The sequence below is a fragment of the Tursiops truncatus genome, chromosome 10 (assembly GCF_011762595.2).
Source record: "Tursiops truncatus isolate mTurTru1 chromosome 10, mTurTru1.mat.Y, whole genome shotgun sequence".
NCBI classification, from domain to species: Eukaryota; Metazoa; Chordata; class Mammalia; order Artiodactyla; family Delphinidae; genus Tursiops; species Tursiops truncatus.
The window spans coordinates 61,332,943-61,353,821 of record NC_047043.1 but is presented as its reverse complement, the minus strand read 5'-3'; the positions used below and the strand labels follow the sequence as shown (position 1 = coordinate 61,353,821).

The 20,879-nt window shown below is 49.4% G+C and overlaps 2 protein-coding genes across 29 annotated transcripts in view; one reads left to right on the top strand and one right to left on the bottom strand.

The window, feature by feature from the left end:
* The window catches only part of SACM1L (SAC1 like phosphatidylinositide phosphatase), a 97,337-nt gene that overhangs the window by 2,915 nt on the left and 73,543 nt on the right, over positions 1 to 20,879 (bottom strand). For 24 of the 26 annotated variants that reach the window (XR_012334583.1, XR_012334586.1, XR_012334587.1 and 21 more), the window contains one exon: positions 19 to 18,038. The gene's annotated coding sequence lies outside the window, so the exon portion shown is untranslated. The remainder of the gene's footprint in view (positions 1 to 18; positions 18,039 to 20,879) is intronic. The other 2 variants (XR_012334584.1, XR_012334585.1) reach the window with 2 other exon arrangements.
* SLC6A20 (solute carrier family 6 member 20) overlaps positions 1 to 20,879 on the top strand; it is a 92,299-nt gene that overhangs the window by 60,410 nt on the left and 11,010 nt on the right. For 2 of the 3 annotated variants that reach the window (XM_033864721.2, XM_033864720.2), the window contains 6 exons: positions 1,319 to 1,459; positions 3,153 to 3,244; positions 7,131 to 7,358; positions 11,432 to 11,542; positions 12,494 to 12,735; positions 13,946 to 14,108. In XM_033864721.2, the coding sequence (XP_033720612.1) occupies positions 1,319 to 1,459; positions 3,153 to 3,244; positions 7,131 to 7,358; positions 11,432 to 11,542; positions 12,494 to 12,735; positions 13,946 to 14,108 (977 nt within the window). Of the gene's footprint in view, positions 1 to 1,318; positions 1,460 to 3,152; positions 3,245 to 7,130; positions 7,359 to 11,431; positions 11,543 to 12,442; positions 12,736 to 13,945; positions 14,109 to 20,879 lie in introns of all 3 variants that reach the window. The other variant, XM_073811090.1, reaches the window with a different exon arrangement.

Below are 20,879 nucleotides of genomic sequence, written 5' to 3'. Positions count from 1 at the left end.
ACGTATCGTGTTGTTTACCTTAATACTTCCAGAGGCAGTTCCTTCTGTAACCAGCCTTTAATCCCTGCAGCTGTAGAGTCAGGGTTTTCTTTTAATCAGAAGTCCTGCCCTCCTCTCCCAGTGAACCGTTTTTCAGGTCTACTGCCAAGGAGCTAGGAGCTGGGGGAGGGATGTCCGAGGGGCTGCAGAGGAGGGGGCGGGACCAGCAGGAGAAGCAGTGGGGCAGCCGGGGTGGGGGACGCCCCCGCAGGCTGCCGTCTCTGTCCATGTGTCTGGCAGTGGGGGGCCTTTTGTAGCTCCGTTCACATGTCCTGGCTCCCCACTCTCACCGAGGGCCATTGTCTGCAGGTGGTTCCTTGGGAACCAGTGGGTTTAAAATTTGAACTAGTCATAATACCCTTTATTAAAATGAAAACTTAGGCTGAAGGCCACTGTATAAAACGGATATACATCCAACAGAGGTGCTCTGTAAAGGGAGCTGGTGGCCTGGGCTCGGTCTATCGGGGACCTCCTTGTCTCCACACATACATAGGCATCCCTTGCCTCATCTCTGAAGACAAAGGCCCAGAGGAGTATTCTGTGGCTCCAATCATGAAGCAGCTGAAATTCCTCTGCCCAGGTGATCCCTCGTGGGCAGGGAGCAGGGCTGCTCCTCTCGCGTCCATCCTACACTCAGCTCAGGGCCCGGCCCAGAGGAAGCGTTTAGTAAAACAGCTGTTTGGTGTAATACCTCCACCCAGGTGGTGGGGCACCATCTGGGCCATGTCAGAAGCCCAAAGGAAGTGTGTGGAGGTGGGTGGCTGGCTGACTGGATTCAGAGGTGATGTTCAAAACGTTTAACCACTCAGTGGTCCAGACTCTGATCAGCTATTAGTTGCTACGATAGAAGTGGAATGGGGGTTTCTGGCAGAGGGGCTGGGCAGCTGAGGCCTTGAGGAAGGCGCTCAAGGCTCTTGGCATTGGTGGCAATTTACCACCCAGGCTGGGCGTATTTAACGATCTTAACAACTGATGTGGCTGCATGTCGTCCATGGATGGAATGATGGATAGAAAGACAAAAGGACAGAGGGACAGCTGGGTGGATGGAAAGACAGAAGAGTGGGTGGGTGGAAGGATGGAGGATGAGTAGAAAGAGGAAGAGGGATTCCGAGGGAAAGATAAAATACAGGAAGGAATGGAGGATGGATGGAAAGGTAGAAGGATGAATAGACTAGTGGAAAGACGGGAGGGTGGATGGAAGGCCTTTTGCACAGAGGTTAGGTGGGTTCCAGAGTAAAGCCCTAGGTGATGGCCTGGTTTTGGCTCTGGACACCCACAGGTAGTTTCCTGGTGCCCTACATCATCATGCTCACCGTGGAGGGCATGCCGCTCCTGTACCTGGAACTGGCAGTGGGGCAGCGCATGCGCCAGGGCAGCATCGGCGCCTGGAGGACCATCAACCCCTACCTCAGTGGCGTTGGTAAGTGGGTGCTTTCCAGTCCTCTCCCACCTGTGGACCCCCAGACTGTGTTTTGGGCAGGAGAAGGTGACGGTGGGGGGAGTCCCTTGGCAAAGCTGCTGGAGCAAGGGGCAAGCATGAGGCCCCAGAGAGAGCCCTTGAGTGGGGCGGGCAGAAGGCCCAGGAGGGGTGCCATAGAATGTGCGCTGAGAGGGGCCGGATTTCTTACCCTTGGGACGGTGACAGAGGGAGGACGCACACCCCCTGGGGAACTGATGCCACATTGCTTCTCTGGGGCTCAGTTTGCTCATTTGTAACAGGGAAACAGCTGCCCAAGAAAGGAGCTGTAGCTCAGTGTCCTGGCCAGCAGCCATTCTGGGAACCCGTATAACAGCTCCCTCTGTCACTGAGCACCTGCTCTGTGCAAGGTGCTGGCCTGTCTGTGTATGTGTGTGAGCTCATTTAATCTTCATCACACCAGAGCGGCTGTGGGTGCCGTTAACATCTCCAGTGCGTGGAGGCCGAGGCACAGTGGATGGCAAGAGGGGCACTGCTTTCCATCCTGCCTCCCCTGAGTTACTCTGAGCCAGTGTCCGGGGTGCCCGCGGGAGATCTTTGCCCGACCTGTGCGGCCCTCTTGGGCCGGGGCTCCTCTGCGGAACTTTGACCAGCAGTGGCCACGGTCTGTTCTGCTCACCTCTCCCACCCCCCAGGCAGAAAGGGGGACAGGAAAGTTTCGGGAGCAAGGAGGATGTGAACTTGGATGTGACTTAGTCTCAGATGCAGAAGAAATGTGTCCGGTGGCCTCACGAATCACCTCCAGATCGAACTGCCTCCTCATCTTGAACGGCTGTTAATATTTAACACAGAGGTGTGTGGTTTTACAACTGGCCCGAGTTATCAATCACAGAGGCCTTCTCTGAGGCAGCATTTGCTGAATAGGAAAAATACCAGATGTTGGTGCCAATCGGGGATGCTCGTGAATGTTTAACGACCAGCTCGGTGGGGTGGGGTGGGGGAAGGGAAGGCCTGGTTGTAGCATTTACTGATACTGGTGGTGTAACTACTGCCACCACGGCCACCGTCGACTTCTAAGGGGATGTCCCGGAGCCTGGGGTTGGGCAGAGCTGTGCACTGCGGCTCTCGGGGCTGGTGAGGGCCAGCTCCAGGACACTACTGGTTCCCCGCAGGGCTGACCAGGTCAGGGGTAGCCCCCATCCCCCCCACTCCTGACACACCTCCTCACGCCATGTTCCCCCCCACTGCTGGGCAGGGTTTGGCACAAAGTGACCCAGCTTCAGGTGAGCCAGGGAGAGAGCAACTGTTATGTCTGGCATCAGTGACAAAGTGCTTCTCACACTAGGTGCGAATCCTAGTCGTGCCACCTAATAGTTGTGTGGCCTTGGGCGAGTGCTGTGTCTCAGCTTCCCTCTCTGCGAAGCAGGCATAGCATGGCATCTCACAACATCGTTGTGAGGACCTAAGCACATCAAAGGAACATCACAGGCCTCATGCCCCAGAAGATGGGGAGAGAGGTTGTGGAAGAGCCTAACCCTTAGGAAGTGCTCGCAGGTGCCAGGTCACAAACCTGGTTTTGCCGTCCCAGGGCGGGCCCTGCAGGCATGTCCTGGGGGCTCTGGGCGGGACCCCTGCTGCCGTCCAGGCAGGCGGGGTAGGGGCCATGCTCAGCACCCTCTGCGTCCTGTCCCTGCAGGCGTGGCCAGTGTGGTGGTGTCCTTCTTCCTCTCCATGTACTACAATGTCATCAACGCCTGGGCCTTCTGGTACCTCTTCCACTCCTTCCAGGTGAGCGCACCCGAGCAGGGGTCAGAGAGGGAAAGGGGGAGGGCAACAGAGTGCACACTGCCGGCACATGGGTGGAGCGTGGGGGCAGCAGCCTCGAGGGAGTCAGGAGCTGTCAGGAAGTGGTGCGAAGGGCTGGGGCTGGCTGGGCGCCCCCAACCAAGCGGAGGACTTCTGAGCCAGGGATCCATGGACCCCTGCTGTTGTGTGTGATGTATGTGCACATTTTGGGGGAACAGGCCCATGGCTTTCATCGGGTTCTCTCTGAAGGATGTGACCCCCCCAAAAATATTAAGAACCACTGCAGAGGGGGCCCAGGGGGTAACATGTGGAGAGAACTGATGGGGAAGGGCTCCACCCACTGAGCATAACAGTACCGGCCTCCCTCCTCTTCCCCCTTCCTGCCTCTCATCACTTGTCCTTCTAGGTTTCTGACTCCAGGCTGGGCCCCTCCTTTTCTCTACAAAAGTTCTCCTAGAAGGACCATTGTCACCCCTGTAACACAATAGTAGCTATTCCCAAGATTAGACATTTAAAAAATGCATGTCTGATTATAACCATAGCTGATGCTCATTGTAGAAAATGTGGAAGGAAATGGAACATGTAGAGAAGAGAGGACCCTAATTCCACACCGAGAGGTGGTCTTCATATCCAAAATGGCAACTGCCCATGTTCACGTCTTTTCCTCAGAGTCTGCCTTTCACTATCAGGGACCCCACTCCTGCGGCCTCCTCCCAGATAGGAAAAGAGAGGGAGGAGACAGGAGCTCACGGGCTGGATGCCTTACCCTTTGCCACTGAGCCAAGCCTTCATGGGACAGACCCTACCTCCAAGGCCCAAAAGCTAGATGGGGCCGGTCATAGACTGTGAACTGACCCCAATTTGTGAGGTCAGTATCTGGAGCACTTGGGCACAGCCTTGAATCGTTGGGGCCCCAAGGAATGCTTGGGTTAATGACCTCAATAATCAGGAGTCAGCATCTACGCTCAGAAGGTGCCACATCCACACCCAACTCTGGCTTCCCAGTCCACCCCACCCAGGTCATCTCACTGGAAAATGCCCTGTGCATGTCCCTGACAGGAAGGACTCTGCCCTGAGCATAGCTGTAGCCCCTCATCCTTTCCCTGGCTCAACCTAGAGTTCCATGAAGACTAGCCACAACCTTGCCTGTCCTCTGCCTTCTGGGTGGAGGGCAGCTCCTCTACTCTCCAGCCTGGTAACCATTTCCCTCCTCTGTGCTGGGCTGTCATGTATGGTTGGGCAGGTTGTGCACTGCACAATGCCATTCCAATTAAGGGGTTGCCATACATGTCTCAGGCACTATATGTCTGCATACTTAAGACAGTTTTCCAAAGGTGGAAGCAGTGTGTCTTGTAACAAATCAGGATAATCTGACCGTTTTCTAAAGGCAAAAATAAAGTGTCTCAAGTAAGGGAGTACTTTTTCCTAACCCTCAGAAGTGTGAAAATCAGTGATTCCTGAAAATCACTTGATTATTCATTCCAGCCTTCAGAGATCCATGGGCCTCTCCCTTATCCGCTCTGCCCTGGAGCCTCCTTCATGGTCACATCATAATGATAGTACCTGCAGCAACAGACACTCACTTGCTGTGGACCAGGTGGAGTCACAAGCACTTCAGAACTATTCGCTTGTGTGATCATCACCGCACTCTATGGTGCTGACACAGCGCGTACCAGAGGCAGAGGGGAGTTGAGTAGCTGGGAGGCTGGATGCGGCAGCCTAGCCACAGGGCCTGTGCTCTTGTCCACCTCCCACCAGGCTGGGCTTTCCAGCTTTTCCCTGCGGGAGCACCGGGCTAACACAGATGCAGGGATCCCTGCCTGACCCACTGATTCAGAGGGGGAGAGTCTGGGTGCTGAGAATTGGTCAGTTTAAGTCCTTCTGTACTTTAAAGCTTCTCCATGTTGGCTGCTTGCTGGAATCACCTGGGGGAGCTTTTAAAATTCTGAGGCCCGGGCCCTACCCCAGACCAGTGAAATCCGAGTCACTGGCGTTGCACCCAGGCATCCGAGTTTTTAAAGCCCCCCCTCCCCGCGAGTGATTAAGTCATGTACGTGTAGCCAAGGTTGGCAGTCAGGCTGGGCTGGCAACAGCAGTGGTCCAGTGAATGGACCCAGTCAGTCCCATACGGGCCAGGCAAACCCAAGGGACTGTGGTCTGGGCTTCAGGTCCACAGGGACCCTCCCACCTGACAGGGGCTCAGTGCTGGCTGTCGCCAGACACCTCAGTTCACTCCACATGGCCATTCCTTCCACGAGTCCTCCTCGCTCAGCTGTCAAGCCTGAGTGTCTGTACAGGGCAGCTGGTTTCCAAGAGGGTGAAAGTAACAGTTGCAAGGCCTTGGGATGCCAAGGCCAGGAAGTCACACAGCTTCACTCCACTGCTTTCTGTTGATCAAAGCAAGACACAGGTCAACCCAGGTTCACAGGGAGGGGTAGTGGATGCCACCTTTCAAGAGGAGGAATTGCTGGTGGTCGCCTTTGGAAATATTTTAGGTGGCAGCTAGAAACCAGCTCTTACATTCTAGCAGGTGAGGGGCCCCCTGTTGCTGCCAGGGGTCCTACCAGCATGGGCCCCAAGCACTTTCCAGATGACAGACCTGGGCTCCAGCCACTCATGGGCAGAGTGGCCCTGGCCCATCAGGGAGTGATGCCGTTGGAGCTCATTTCTGTTTCCTGTGAAATACAGGGATTATACCCAATGGGGTTAGACTTGCTTCTGGCCGTGGAGAGTTTTTGTCTAATGAAATCTGATCAGCGAGGGGCTGGTCTTGGCAGAGCAGAGGTGGGACCCCCCAACCCCCTTCCCGCTCCAAGCCAGAATCTACCACCCGCCCCCACTCAGCTCAGAGCTTTTCTTTAGCTCTTGGCCTTGGGTCGTGTTCATTGTACATGCACCATTTAGGCTCTTTTGTTTCTAAGTGACAGAGAGCCCTGTTCAAACTACTGGAAGCAGAAGAGGCTCTTACCGGCTCTATCTACGAAGTCCAGGAGTGGAACTGCTACAGGCGTAGCTTGACTCAGGCTCAAAGGAAGTCATCAGTGCTGGGTTGTCTCTGTCTTAGATGCAGAAGACGGCTGTGGTGGGGCTGAACTGCGTCCCCCTCTAACTTCCAAACCCAGTGCCCGTTGTAGGAAACACCTGTCTCCATCACCATTTAGTGAGGGCAGGACCCAAGTCTTATTCATGCTAGGACTCGCTAGGGTCTTGTGGAAATAAACAGACCACCCAAATGAGAGCAAGCAGAGGCTGTCTATCCGGAGCTCGTTAGCAGGAGGTCAGCACCTTCACTTGTATTTGGCAGAAACTCCAGGCAGGACAGGCAGAGGAGCGGGAAATCGTGCTAGTGGGAAACGGAGGGCTGCAGGTGTGCCCTGATTGGAGCGTGCTGGCGTGGAAACTGTAGCTGTGTGATTGGTGAGGGGAGCGTATTTGGCTTTTTCCACTTGGTCCTGAGTTGGAGGGAACACAGGTTTGGAAAGCTGCAGCCGGTGACCGAGTCATGTCCACTCTGGGCTGATTACTGCCGGAATTGTGGTTTGGGTTCCTGGGCTGGTGGCTGCAGGGTTCGTTTGTCAAAGATGGTCTGGCCATCGTCCCTTTGATTTGGTCTCTCAGACCCACCGTAGAGTTCGGCAGATTGGGAGTGTGGAGCCCCTCCCTGCCTGACCCCTCTGCCCAAGCCCCATCCGTGCCCGTGACAAACCCCTCGATTCCCTGTCTGCCTTCAGGGGCTTCAGCTGCCTGCCCTTTGGGGACCAGCGTCCTCTTCCAAGAGCCTCCTCTCAGGGCCACCTCCCGTCCTCCCCACCCCGACCTTTGGCCTCAGCCCTCACCTCTGTGTGTAACGTTTGTCTTGATCCCAAAGGATCCCCTGCCGTGGTCCGTGTGCCCACTGAATGGCAACCGTACGGGCTATGATGAGGAGTGTGAGAAGGCTTCCTCAACGCAGTACTTCTGGTACCGGAAAACCCTCAACATCTCGCCGTCCATCCAGGAGAGCGGGGCGGTGCAGTGGGAGCCGGCGCTGTGCCTCATCCTGGCCTGGCTCCTGGTGTACTTGTGTATCCTGCGGGGCACGGAGTCCACCGGCAAGGTGGGACGGCGGCACGGTGTGTGGGCGGGGGGGTGGGGGGGAGGGCAAGGACAGGGATGCTGGCACGAGTCACCTGCTAGTGACTCTAGAGATGGCCAGCGGTGCTCGAAGTCACAACCCTAAATCTCGAAATGAGGACCTTCCCATTTCCTAAAACGATGAGCATTTCTGTCCCAGCCCCAAACCCACACCACCCAAGGGGTGCCAAGCAACTAAACAGAGTTTTCCTTGCTTTGAAAACTTTTCACGTTGGCAGATGTCCCCAAGACACCCTCGGCTCTCAACCCTAGCTGCATAGTGGTACCACCTGGAGAGCTTTTAAAACTCTGCTGTCTCAGTCCTACTGTCAGAGGTTCCAGAATGATCATTGTGAGGTCCCCTCTGAGCACTGGGATTTTAAAAGCTCTCCAGGTGATTCTGGGGTGCAGCCGAGTTTCAGAACTCAGCTTTGGTCTAAGCTGCTTTCAGTGACCCTCCAGAGCTGTCGGGCCTGATGTAGAAACCTTTTCTCTTTGGTGTGTCCCCAGGTTTATACTCCTGCTGGGGCTGAGACACTTCTTTAATCTGCTCCACGTAGAAAGTTTTCCTGGAGAGTTTCCCTCATCTTCCGTCTCTCTCAAGCTGCAGCAGGCGCTCTTAACCCCCCAGTGTGCCCTGCTCATACTCAGTCCCTCCTCTCACCCTGGGTTAGACATGCACATTGTATCAGTCTTCAGTCCTTCATGGTAGATTTCACTGTCCCACTCCCCTGAGGCTTAGAGAGGTAGAGTCCTGCCCCAGGGCACCAAGTAGTGAGGATGGAGCCAGGCAGACCCAGCTTTGCCCCAGAAACTCCCCATCATCTCAGTTTGGTGAGCCACCTCCTGTTTGCTGACAGTTTTCATGACTTAATCCCCCAGCTTTTCCCTTCTGAAGGTCCTAAGAGTCCACCTGTCCTCGTCCTCTTGGCCATCTGAGTTGCCTTCTCCAGCCCCACCATGTGTTTCTTGAGGCATCAAGACCAGAACTACCCACGGTATTTTAGGTGTCCTGTGATGCCCCAGTACCATGCCTAGTAGGACATCTTCTTTTGGTTTCCGAGACCTCGTGGTGGCCAGCATCTTAGCCCTAACAACACCCCATCTCACCGCCGAACTGAGGGACTAGTGAATCTTCCTGGGGAAAGCTTAGAGTCTGCGGCAACTCACTCTGTCCCGTCTTGAAGCTTGCCCGATAGTTTATGCTCATAAAATTTCTTCAGTTGGTCTATGCCAGATTATCATGACCATGATCCAAAAGATCCGAGGGCAGTGTCTGCAAACTTGGAGATTTAATGAGGCTATCCCTTTACCAGATCATTTAGAAACTTGTTAGATGAGGACATGTCGTGCCATGAAAACTTACTCATTCTTAGCGTCTGTTTCCTCTGCTTAAGCCACACCTCTCTCCACGACAGAAGTGTCCCAACAGCTCTCTTTAGTTATTTTTTTAAATTGAAGTATAGCTGATTTACAGTGTTGTGTTAGTTTCTGGGGTATAGCAAAGTGATTCATTTATATACATTCTTTTTCATATTCTTTTCCATTATCGTTTATTACAGGATATTTAATATAGTTCCCTGTACTATCCAATAGGACCTTGTTGTTTATTGATCCTATATATAATAGTTTGCAACTGCTAATCCCAAACCCCCAATCCAACCCTCCCCTGTTCTCTGTGTCCGTGAGTCTCTTTCTGTTTTGTAGATAAGTTCATTTGTGTCATATTTTGGATTCCACATGTAAATGAGATCATATGGTATTTGTCCTTCTCTTTCTGACGTACTTAGTATGATCATCTCTAGGTCCATCCATGTTGCCGCAGATGGCATTATTTCATTCTTTTTATGGCTGAGTAATAGTCCATTGTTTACATATACCACATCTTCTTTACCCATTCATCTGTCGATGGACATTTAGGTTGTTTCCATGTCTTGGCTATTGCAAACAGTGCTGCTGTGAACATAGGGGTGCATGTAGCTTTTTGAATTATAATTTTGTCTGGATATATGCCCAGGAGTGGGATTGCTGGATCACATGGCAACTCTATTTTTAGTTTTCTGAGGAACTTCCACACTAGTTTTCCATAGTGGCTGCACCAACTTACATTCCCACCAACAGTGTAGGAGGGTTCCCTTTTCTCCACACCCTCTCTAGCATTTGTTATTTGTAGACTTTTAAATGATGGCCATTCTGACCAGTGTGAGGTGGTACCTTATTGCAGTTTTGATTTGCATTTCTCTAATGATTAGCAATGTTGAGCATCTTTTCATGTGCCTATTGGCTATCTGTATGTCTTCTTTGGAGAAATGTCTATTTAGGTCTTCTGCCCATTTTTGGATTGGGTTGTGTTTTGTTGTTGAGTTGTATGAGCTCCAACAGCTCTATTTATGGGAATTAATTTTGTTAAAGACTGTGTGCCATATCCTGGCCTTCTCTGTTGGAATCTGCTTTTTACCCCTCCAGATTATTTAGAAATGGTTTTTTTTTTTTTCAGATTATTTAGAAATGGTTTTTCCCAATAGTTCAGGCTGGATCATGTGTCCAGCAAACCTGCCAGCTTCCCTGATGGGGGAGAAGTGAGCCAGCCTGGTCTCGACTCGAGAGAGCCTTCCGGGAAACTTGGTCACCTGAGGGGAAGGGGGGAGATTCCACGGGCTTGCTCTGAGTGTCCTCTAAGTGTCCAGTGGTTACCGACATTGGTCACCCCTCCCCTGTCGTCTCTTGCTTTCCTTCAGCTCACTGGCCGGATGCCTTCTCTTCCCACCGATCCATTTCCACCTCAGACCTGGTTTTCCTTGTAATCTCAGGTGGATTTATTACTCATCTCAAGTTCAGTGTTTTCAGTTAAGAAGCAGTCATAAAATACACCCCACTTCTGCCTGCCATTCCCAGGGTGAGAGGGGACAGAGCACCACTCTGGTGACCTTGGAAGTTCATGGGAAGATGGGTGCCACACCTCAGTGGGAATGTCGGGCCAGGTGCAACTCAGGCTCATCTGGACTTGGGTCACCAGCTATATTTCTCATGGGAGGATGTAAACATTAAGGGAACTGCTCTCACCAAAAACAAACAAGCTTGCAAAGTATTTCACTGCTTTATATATGGGGCTCTTGTGCACATACAAGTTGATATAGAGAAAAAAAATTCCAGTCCTGGATGGGCATCCATGCACTTGAAGGTCCCTATTGTAAGGCTTTGTAAAAGTTAAAATTACCCAGAATACGAGAGGCTACTTCTAAATCCACCATGGAAAGCAAAGATAAAACATCACTGAACCCATGACGTATGTCAGCGGGGAAAGGTTTTGGTTCACAGAACATTCCATCAATTTCAAAGCCTCTGGAAGTGAGGCCTTTCGTAAAACAGCACTGCATTTCCATTGTCTTTATTACAGGAACACCAGTGGCCAAGACTTTGCCTTTATGGCACCCATGGCTAAGCTTCGCTCAGGCTCCAGTCCTGGGGATACCTGACCTTCCTCCAAGCTCTTGGACTTTTTTTTTTTCCTTTCAGAGACAATATAAATCTTGTGATTGTGCTTCCTGCTTTGCTTGGGCCACGAGGAAGCTCAGAGATCGATCTGGCTCAGAAACTGGGTAGCACCTCACACACCTCTTCTGTGGGCTGCCTTTTTCTTTGGGCTTATCTTACTGGATTGCCCACATTTTCTTTTTACACAGATATCTTTATCTAGCAGTTTTAACATGTTAATGTGATGATGTATTTTTGTGGGCTGCCTCAAATCCTTTCTGGAAGAAGTTCGGGTTGAAGGGAGGGTGGAGGACAGAGGTCTCTAGGACCTGTTCCCTCTTCTCCACTAAATAAGAGATTTCCTGGTGGTCACACACGTGGGCATCCACATCCCACCACCCAGTTTCCCAAACTCGGAACCGGTGCCTGACCAAGACTCTCGATACCTTTCCAGCTATCAGTAGCCCGAACAGCCAAGACAGTGCCATGGTGTTTTGTGGGGATGGCGGGTCTGCCCTGGGCAAAAGGGCCCTGTAGTCACTGCATCTCCAGGAGGCTGACCCTGCCCTCTGCTGCCCACAGGTGGTGTACTTCACTGCGTTGCTCCCCTACTGCGTGCTCATCGTCTACCTGGTCAGGGGCCTCACGCTCCACGGAGCCACCAACGGCCTGGCATACATGTTCACTCCCAAGGTATGGGCTGGAGGGGAGGGGTCCCGAGGGCACCCCCATTCATCCTGCCACCTTCCAGGATGGGTGGAAGGGGGAAGACCAAGGGTTGGGGGAACAGTAGTGGACCCGGGGAAGGTGGGTGTGAGCCTGCCAGGCAGTGGAGGGGCGTGGATTCCGTCCTCAGACAGGCAGTCCCTATGCCCTGCTAATTCTGGGGCATTACATCTTACGTCCACTCTCCTCTTGCTACCCCAGCCCCACATCTGGCCTTCACCCCAGTCTCACCCCACACCCTCCCTCCAGCCTGTGGACCAAGCTGTTTACCAGGAGCGCCACGCCAGTCAGCTCCCCCTCCTGCTCGCACCTCTATGCACCCCACTCCCGACAGGGGTGCATCCATACTCCGCAGGGCTCTCCGTGATCCAGTCCCAGGCGCCCCACTCCCCAGTCACCCCATAGCTGATGCTAATCAAGGGAGGCCACCATTGCATTTGGGGCAGGACAAGTTATTCATTTAGCAAATCTGGTCCCTGGAAACAAAATGACTTTGGCAGCACCCCGCCATTAGTGCCCCCATCACATTCCAAATGCCCCTAACATTAGTGCTGCGGTACAACCCAGACCTAGACACCAGCACCGCCATTTCTGGAGGCCCAGACCCGTGCAGTGCCTGGGTCATGGATCATGGGCTCAATACCTTTAAAACTTATTTTATCCTACACTTTTCAATTGCACACCTCCTGCGGGTGAGAGGCAGTGGAGGGTAGGACAAGAGGATGCGTTTATCTGCTGAGGACCGGGCTGGGCACTCATGGGGCCAGGAGAGCTGGGTTCGGGCCCCAGGCCTGCATCTGGCTGGCTGTGTGCCGTGGGCAATTTCCTTCCCCTCTCTGGGCCTCCTGCCCCCTGCTGATCTGGGAGTCTGGAATTCCCACCCGGGGTTCTCCAGCCTTGTCCCTGCTGGCTTTCCAGATGGAGCAGCTGGCCAACCCGAAGGCCTGGATCAACGCAGCCACCCAGATCTTCTTCTCGCTCGGCTTGGGGTTCGGCAGCCTCATCGCCTTCGCCAGCTACAACGAGCCCTCCAACAACTGCCAGAAGCACGCCGTCATCGTGTCCATCATCAACAGTTCCACCTCCATCTTTGCCAGCGTCGTCACCTTCTCCATCTATGGCTTCAAGGCCACCTTCAACTACGAAAGCTGCTTGAACAAGTAAGCCTGGGTCATCCGGTGGGCCCCAGGCCTCAAGGGGGGGGCAGTGAGCCTCTAAAGGCCCGAGCTGAAAGGGTCTCTGGGAGGAGGCAGACACCAGAAGTCAAGGGGTGTGGGGCAAAGGGCACAGGCTTTGCTGTCCTCAATCCAGGGTTCAAATCAGAACCACCAGCAGCTGATGAGCATAAGGCAAGCCGGCGTCTGCCTGAAGGAATGAGGGCAGTTTTGTGTATTCAAAGCACTTAGCGCCAATAGGGCATTCAACAGATAAACCTTAGCTCCTTCTACCCCATCTCCCCCCTCAGAAGTAACCAAGAGCTCTCCAGCTTTGCCATGGAGATTGCAGGATCTACTTTCTGCTGCCCCTCACCCAAAATACAAGAAACATCATCCAGAAGGTATGCTGTCCAATACAGTGGTCACTAGCCACAAGGGGCTAGTGTAAACATTTAAATGTAAATTGATTTAAAATTAACTAAAATTTGGGGGACTTCCCTGGTGGTGCAGTGGTTGAGAATCCGCCTGCCAATGCAGGGGACACGGGTGCGAGCCCTGGTCCGGGAAGATCCCAAAGGCCACGGAGCAGCTAAGCCTGTGCGCCACAACTACTGAGCCTGCAATCTAGAGCCCGCGAGCCACAACTACTGAGCCCGCACGCCTAGAGCCCATGCACTGCAACAAGAGAAGCCACTGCAATGAGAAGCCCGTGCACTGCAACGAAGAGTAGCCCCCGCTCACCGCAACTAGAAAAAGCCCGCGTGGAGCAGTGAAGACCCAGTGCAGCCAAAAATAAAATAAATAAGTTTAAAAAAATTAACTAAAATTTTAAATTGATTTAAATTGGTTTCTATTTCAATGTAAATTCTTTTAAATCAGTTCCTCAGTTGCACTAGCCTCATTAGAGTACTCAGTTGCCACATGTGGCTAGTGGGTACCATATTGGACAGCACTGATGGAGAACGTTCCAATCATCGCAGGAAGTTCTGTCAGACAATGTTGGTCCAGAGGTTAAAATAGCCCAGCTGCAGGGGTTTGGTTCCTTTGATCATCACTGTTCCTATCTGAGGCTTCTTCAAAGCCGTTCACAATCACTCTGCCCTTTAAAAGCTCACCAGTCAACAGATTCCCTTTGTTGGAGCGACCTCACCTAATCAGAAGAGGCAGAGGGTTTTGTAATCAGCGAAGGTTAATCAGCTGCTCTGCTCTGCAGGGTGATTCTGCTGCTGACCAATTCTTTCGACCTTGAAGATGGCTTTTTGACAGTCAGCAACCTGGAGGAGGTGAAAAGTTACCTGGCGTCTGCCTACCCCAGCAAGTACAGCGAGGTGTTCCCACAGATTAAAAACTGCAGCTTGGAATCGGAGCTGGAAACGGTAAGGTGCTGGCAAGGTCTCGGGCCCTTTGGGAGCTGTTCTAGAGAAAGTGCAACTTGAGGGGTATGCACACCCTGTGAAAATCAGGGAAAACTCGGGACTTCCCTGGCAGTCCAGTGGTTAAGACTCCACGCTTTCACTGCAGGGGGCACGGGTTTGATCCCTGGTCGGGGAACTAAGATCCCACATGCTGTGCGTGGTGTGAAAACAAACAAAAAAACCAAAACAACAACAACAATATATATATATATATGTATCTCCTTCCTTGTGCCTCTTAGAGGACGAGAACTCTGCCCACTAGTCTCCCCGAGTGCTGCACGGGAATCCCAGTCTCTACACAGTTCCTTTGGGTTCCCTGTGTCCTTTCTTCCTTTAAATTTTCTCTTTTTAAAATTGAAAAATAGAGGAAAGTATAAAGAATAATACAACAAACACACATCTATCCACCTCTCAGAATGAAAAATTGTAAATATTTTGTCATTTTGGGCTCAGATTTTTTTTATGTAAAAGAGAACATTTCAAGGATAAAGGTAAAATCCCTTTTGTTACTGTCCCCAAAGCTTTCACTACTCCCCAGAGGCCAGAACCTTCTTTTTTTTTTTTTTTTTTTTGCGGTACACGGGCCTCTCACTGCTGTGGCCTCTCCCGCCGCGGAGCACAGGCTCCGGACGCGCAGGCCCAGCGGCCACGGCTCGCAGGCCCAGCCGCTCCGCGGCAGGTGGGATCCTCCCAGACCGGGGCACGAACCCGTGTCCCCTGCATCTGCAGGCGGACTCTCAGCCACTGAGCCACCAGGGAAGCCCTGTAAGAGCTACATTTTATTCCATCATTCAAATATCCTACAATTTACTGGACCCAGGCCAGCGGCAGTAGAAGCCCAAAGTCCTAACCACTGGACAACCAGAGAGTTCCCTATGGATTCCCTTACTGATAGACATTTGGGTTTTTCCAAAAAACTTTTGCTACTGAAATCACCTTTATTTATATTTTACAGAATTATATTTGCTATGCTGGCAACTTTTTTTTTTTTAAATAATTGAAGTATTGTGTTACTTTCTTACATACATCAAAGTGAGTCAGTTATACATATATATTCTTTTTCATATTCTTTTCCGTTATGGGATATTACAGGATATTGAATATAGTTCCCTGTGCTGTAGAATACTACCTTCTGGTTTATCCATTCTATATGTATAGTTTCCATCTGCAGGTCCGAAACCCCCAATCAAACCCTCCCCCAACCCCGCTAGGCAACCGCAAGTCTATTCTCTATGTATGTGAGTCTTTTGTTCTTTCATAGATAAGTTCATTTGTCATATTTAGTTTTTCAAACTTTGTTGAATTTAATTTTATTTTATATTGGGGTATAGTTGATTTACACTCTTGTGTTTGTTTTAGACATCCAGCAACCTGATTCAGTTATACGTAGACACATATCTATTCTTTTTCAGATTCTTTTCCCCTATAGGTTATTAAAGGGTGTTGAGTAGACTTCCCTGTGCTACAGAGTAGGTCTTTGTTGGTATCTCTTTTATATATATTAGTGCATATATGTTAATCACAACCTCCCAAGTTATACCTCCTCCACCCCACTTTTCCCATTCGGTAACTGTTAAGTTTCTTTTCTAAATCTGAGAGTCTGTTTCTGTTTTGTAAATTGGTACATTTGTATCAGTTTTCAGATTCCACCTGTAAATGATGTCATATGATATTTGTCGTTATCTGTCTGACTTACTTCATTTAGTATGATCATCTCTAGGTCCATCCTTGTTGCTGCAAATGGCATTATTTCAATTTTCATGGCTGAGTAATATTCCATCATATAGATTCACATCTTTTCTATCCATTCCTCTGTCAATGGACATTTTGGTTGCTTCCATGTCTTGGCTATCGTAAACAGTGTGGCAATAAAGGTTGGGGTGCATGTGTCTTTCCGAATGATGGTGTTCTCTGGGATTACGCCCATGACTGGGATTGCAGGATCGTATGGTAGCTCTATTTTTAGTTTTTTAAAGAAGCTGCAGATTGTTCGCCATAGTGGCTGTCACAAATTTCCATTCCCACCAGCAGCATGTAGGCAGCTTCCGTTTTCTCTACACCCTATTCTGCATTTATGCTTTGTGGACGTTTGCTGATGGCCGTTCTGACTGGTGCGAGATAATACCTTGTCCAAGTTTTGATTTGCATTTCTCTAATAATTAGCGATGTTGAATATCTATCCCTGTGCTTTTTTTTTTTTTAACAGTGTGAGTAAAGCTAAACTCTTGAAACTGGCTTCTTGAAAGTCGGCCCTGTTTTGAATTCTTTCTCCGTTACCTACAACAGGACATTTCTTTAGACCAGGGGTCATTTACTGCCCCGCAGGCTTTGGGAATATTAAGTGCCCATAAGCCCCCTTTTAAAGGTGTTGTTATGAGAAACGGCCACAAGGCGGCAGCATTTCTTCATGCCCCACTCTGGTAACTCCAGCAACCAGAGGCTTAGAGAAAGTCGTATTCCTGGGTTGTAAATTACAGGGAAAATGCCCGAAGAAAACCCCGAGGGTTTACATCTCGTCTCGTTACTTCATCCCCTCACCGCACAGACTGATCCCCAACCCCTGCAAAAGTGCTATGCAGATGGTGCTGTGGTACATACAGGGGGCGCCTCTAAGGAACGAGGCTAGAGGTGGGAACCCCACCACTAAACCCATGAAGACCAGGTGACTTTTCAAAGCTCTTCCTACCCAGAGGGTCCACCGTCCTTTGGGTGCACTAGGCTTGATTCAGCTGTAGGAGGACCTGCCTGGATCTGGAGATTGTAGTCCCATGCAGAGGGGACCAGGCACTACAGGTCCAAGGGGTGGGGGCTCGTTTGCCTGCACATCCTCCCCAACTCCCTCAGCCCCAGCACACTCCAGCCTTGGGACCCAATCCTGCTCAGGCTCCAGGGATGTGACACCAGCCCAGGTCACCGAGGCCTCAGGGCAATATAGTAGGCGTTTTTTCCCTCTTTTTTCTTTAAATTTAATTTTTACTTTCTGTTGGAGTATGGTTGATTTACAGTGCTGTGTTTGAGTTTTACAGCAGGTTGATTTAGTTATACATGTACCTGTTCTCTTTCAGATTCTATTCCCACATAGGTTGTTACTGAGTGTTGAGTAGAGGTCCCTGTGCTCTCTAGTAGGTCCTCACTGGTTATCTATTTTTATACATATATATGTGTGTGTATGTGTGTGTGCATATATATATACATATATATACATATGTACATATATTAGTGTGTATGTGTTAATCCCAACCTTCTAATTTCTCTCTCCCACCTCTGCAACTTCCCCCTTTGGCAACTCTGAATTTCTTTTCTAAGGCTGTGAGTCTGTTTTTGTTTTGTCAGTTATTTCATTTGTATCTGTTTTTAGATTCCACGTGTAAGTGATATCATATTTGTCTTACTGTGTCTGAGTTACTGGACCTAGTGAGATCATCTCCTGATCCATCCATGTTGGTGCACATGGCATGATTTCATTGTGTTTTCTGGCTGGGAAATAGTCCACTGTGTATATGTAGTGCATCTTGTTTATCCATTCATTAACCTCGGTGGATTTTCGGTAGTTTTGATGCCTCGGCTATCGTAAATCTTACTGCAATGACCATTGGGGTGCATGTGTGTATTTGAAAGATGGTTTTCTCCGGATATTTGCCCAGGAGTGGGATTGCTGGAGATTATGGGAGCTCTATTTTTCAGTTTTTAAGGACCTTCCCTACTGCTCTTCATTGTGGCTATTACCAATTTACCTTCCTCCCAACAGCATTGTTGGGTTCCCCTTTCTTCACGTCCTCTGCTGCATTTATTCTTTGGAGAATTTTTGATGATTGGTGCCAGGGGATAACTCATTGTCATTTTGATTTCCATTTTTCTACTCGTTGGCGACGCTGAACATCTTTTCACGTGCTTTAAAACAAACGAAAAACCACAACAGGGTGAGTAAAGTTAATCTCTTGAAATTGTTTTGAAAGTCGGCCCTGTTTTGAGTTCTTTTTCCGTTACCTACAACAGGACATTTCTTGAGAGCAGGGATCATTTAGTGCCCCGCAGGCCTTGTGAATATTAAGTGACCATGAGCAGTGTTTTAAGGATGTTGTTATGAGAAGCGGCCACAAGGCGGCAGCACTTCTTCATGCCCCCCTCTGGTAACTCGGGCAACCATAGGCTTAGGGAAAGCTGTGTTCCTGGGTTCTAAATTACACGGAAAATGCCGTAAGAAAACCCCAAGGGCCTGTGTCTGGATACTTCCCACCCCCCTCACCGTGCAGACTGATTCCCAACCCCTACAGTAGTGCTATGCTGATGGTGCCATGGTTCGTAGGTGGGGCGTCTCTAAGGAAGGAGGCTGGAGGTGGGAACCCCACCAGCAGGAGCCGTGGAGATCCGGTGTCTTTTCACAGCTCTTTCCTCCCAGCAGGTCCACCATCCTTTGGGTGCACTAGGCTTGCTTCAGCAGTAGGAGGACCCGTGTGGATCCGGAGACTGTGGTCCCACGCAGAGGGGACTAGGCACCACAGATACAAGGGTGGGGCTCGTTTGCTGGCACATCCTCCCCAGCTCCCTCAGCCCCGTGACAGCCCAGCCGTGGATCCCAAGCCTGCTCAAGCTCCAAGAATGTGACACCAGTCCTGGCCACTGAGGCCTCAGGGCAATATAGTCTGCATTTGTTCCCTCTTTTATAATTTATTTTTTATTTTCTATTAATGGTTGATTTACAATGCTGTGTTTGAGTTTTACAGCAGCTTGATTCAGTTATACATATACAAGAACCTATTCTCTTTCGAATTCTTTTCCCACATAGGTTATTACTGAGTGTTGAGTAGAAGTCCCTGTGCTCTCCAGTAGGTGCTCATTGATTATCTATTTTATAATTATATATACACATACATATTAGTGTGTATGTATTAATCCCAACCTCCTAATTTCTGTCGCCCCCCCCTCTGCAACTTCCCCCTTTGGTAACTCTAAATTACTTATCTAAGGCTGTGAGTCTGTTTTTGTTTTGTCAGTTAGTTCATCTGTATCCTTTTTTAGATTCCACCTGTAAGTGATATCATATATTTGTCTTACTCTGACTTACTGGACTTAGTTAGATCATCTCCTGATCCATCCATGTTGCTGCAAATGGCATGATTTCTGTTTTCTGGCTAATAGTCCACTGTGCACACGTATGGCGTTTTCTTTATCCGTTCATTCAACTCGATGGACATTTCAGTAGTTTCGATGCCTCGGCTATTGTAAATCTTACCTCAACGACTGTTGGGGTCCATGTGTGTATTTGAAGGATGTTTTTCTACAGATATTTGCCCAGGAGTGTTATTGCTGGACCTTATGGGAGCTCTATTTTTCATTATTTAAGGACCTTCCCTACTGCTGTCCATTGTGCTGTTACCAATTTACCTTCCCACTAACCAGGGGTTCCTTGTTCTCCAGACACTGTCCCTTATTTATTGTATGTAGACTTTTTGGGGTTTTTTGACCAGGCTGATTGTCCTTCGTACTGCTGAGGTGACAACTTGTAGTTTTGATTTGTATTTGTGTCATAATTATATATGTTGAACTTTTTCCTTGTGCCTTTTGGCCATATATATATATATATTTTTTTTTTTTTTTGGAGAAATGTTTTTAGGTCTTTTTTCCTTTTTTTTTTTGATTGGGTTGTCTTGTTGTTGAGTCGTACATGCTGTTTGTATATCTTTGAAATTTAGCCCTTGTAGGTTGCATCATTTTGAAATATTTTCTCCTAGTCCGTAGTTGTCTTTTTGTTCATGGTTTCCTTCGATGTGCAAAAGCTTTATGTTTGATTGGGTCCATTGGTAGGTTTGCTTTTATTTCTGTTGCCTTGAGTCTGACCTAAGAAAATGGTATGATTTATGTCACAGAATGTTTTGCCTATGTTCTCTTCTGGGGTTTTATCGTGTCATATCTTGTATTTAAGACTTTAATCCCTTTTGAGCTTATTTTTGTGTATGGTGTGAGGGTGTGTGCTAACTTTATTTGCGGCTGTTCAGCTTCCAACACTACTTGCTGAAAAGACTGTCTTTTCTCCATTGTATATTCTTGCTTTCTTTGTTGAAGATTAATTGACTGTAGGTGTGTAGGTTTATTTCGGGCCTCTGTATTCTATTCCATTGATCCATGTCTGTTTTTGTGACCAGACCATGACACTGTTTTCTTTACTGTAGCTTAGTAGTATTTTCTGAAGTCTGGGAGGGTTGTGTCTCCTGCTTTGTTCTTTTTCCTCAGGATTGCTTTGGCAATTCTGGGTCTTTTTTTGGTTCCATATAAAGGATTATTCTGGTCTGTGAAAAATGCCATGTATAATTTGACAAGGATCTCATTAAATCTGTAGATTGCTTTGCGTAGTGTGGCCATTTTAGCAACATTATTCTAGGACTTTTTTTTTTTTTTTAATATTGGTTGCGCCAGCTCTTAGTTGAGGCAGGCAGGCTCCTTAGTTGCGGCACGTGGGCTCCTTAGTTAAGGCTCACGTGCTCCTTGGTTGCGGCATGCATGTAGGATCTAGTTCCCTGACCAGGGATAGAACCCAGGCCCCGTGCGTTGGGAGTGTGGAGTCTTATCCACTATGCCACCAGGGAAGTCCCTGGGACCTTTTTTTTCACATTAATTTTCAGGTCAATTTGACAAGTTCCACTGTGGGGTGGGAAATCCCTTTAACTTTTATTAGAATTGCACTGACTCTGTAATATAATTTGGGAACAATCAATATTTTTTTCAACTGTGACT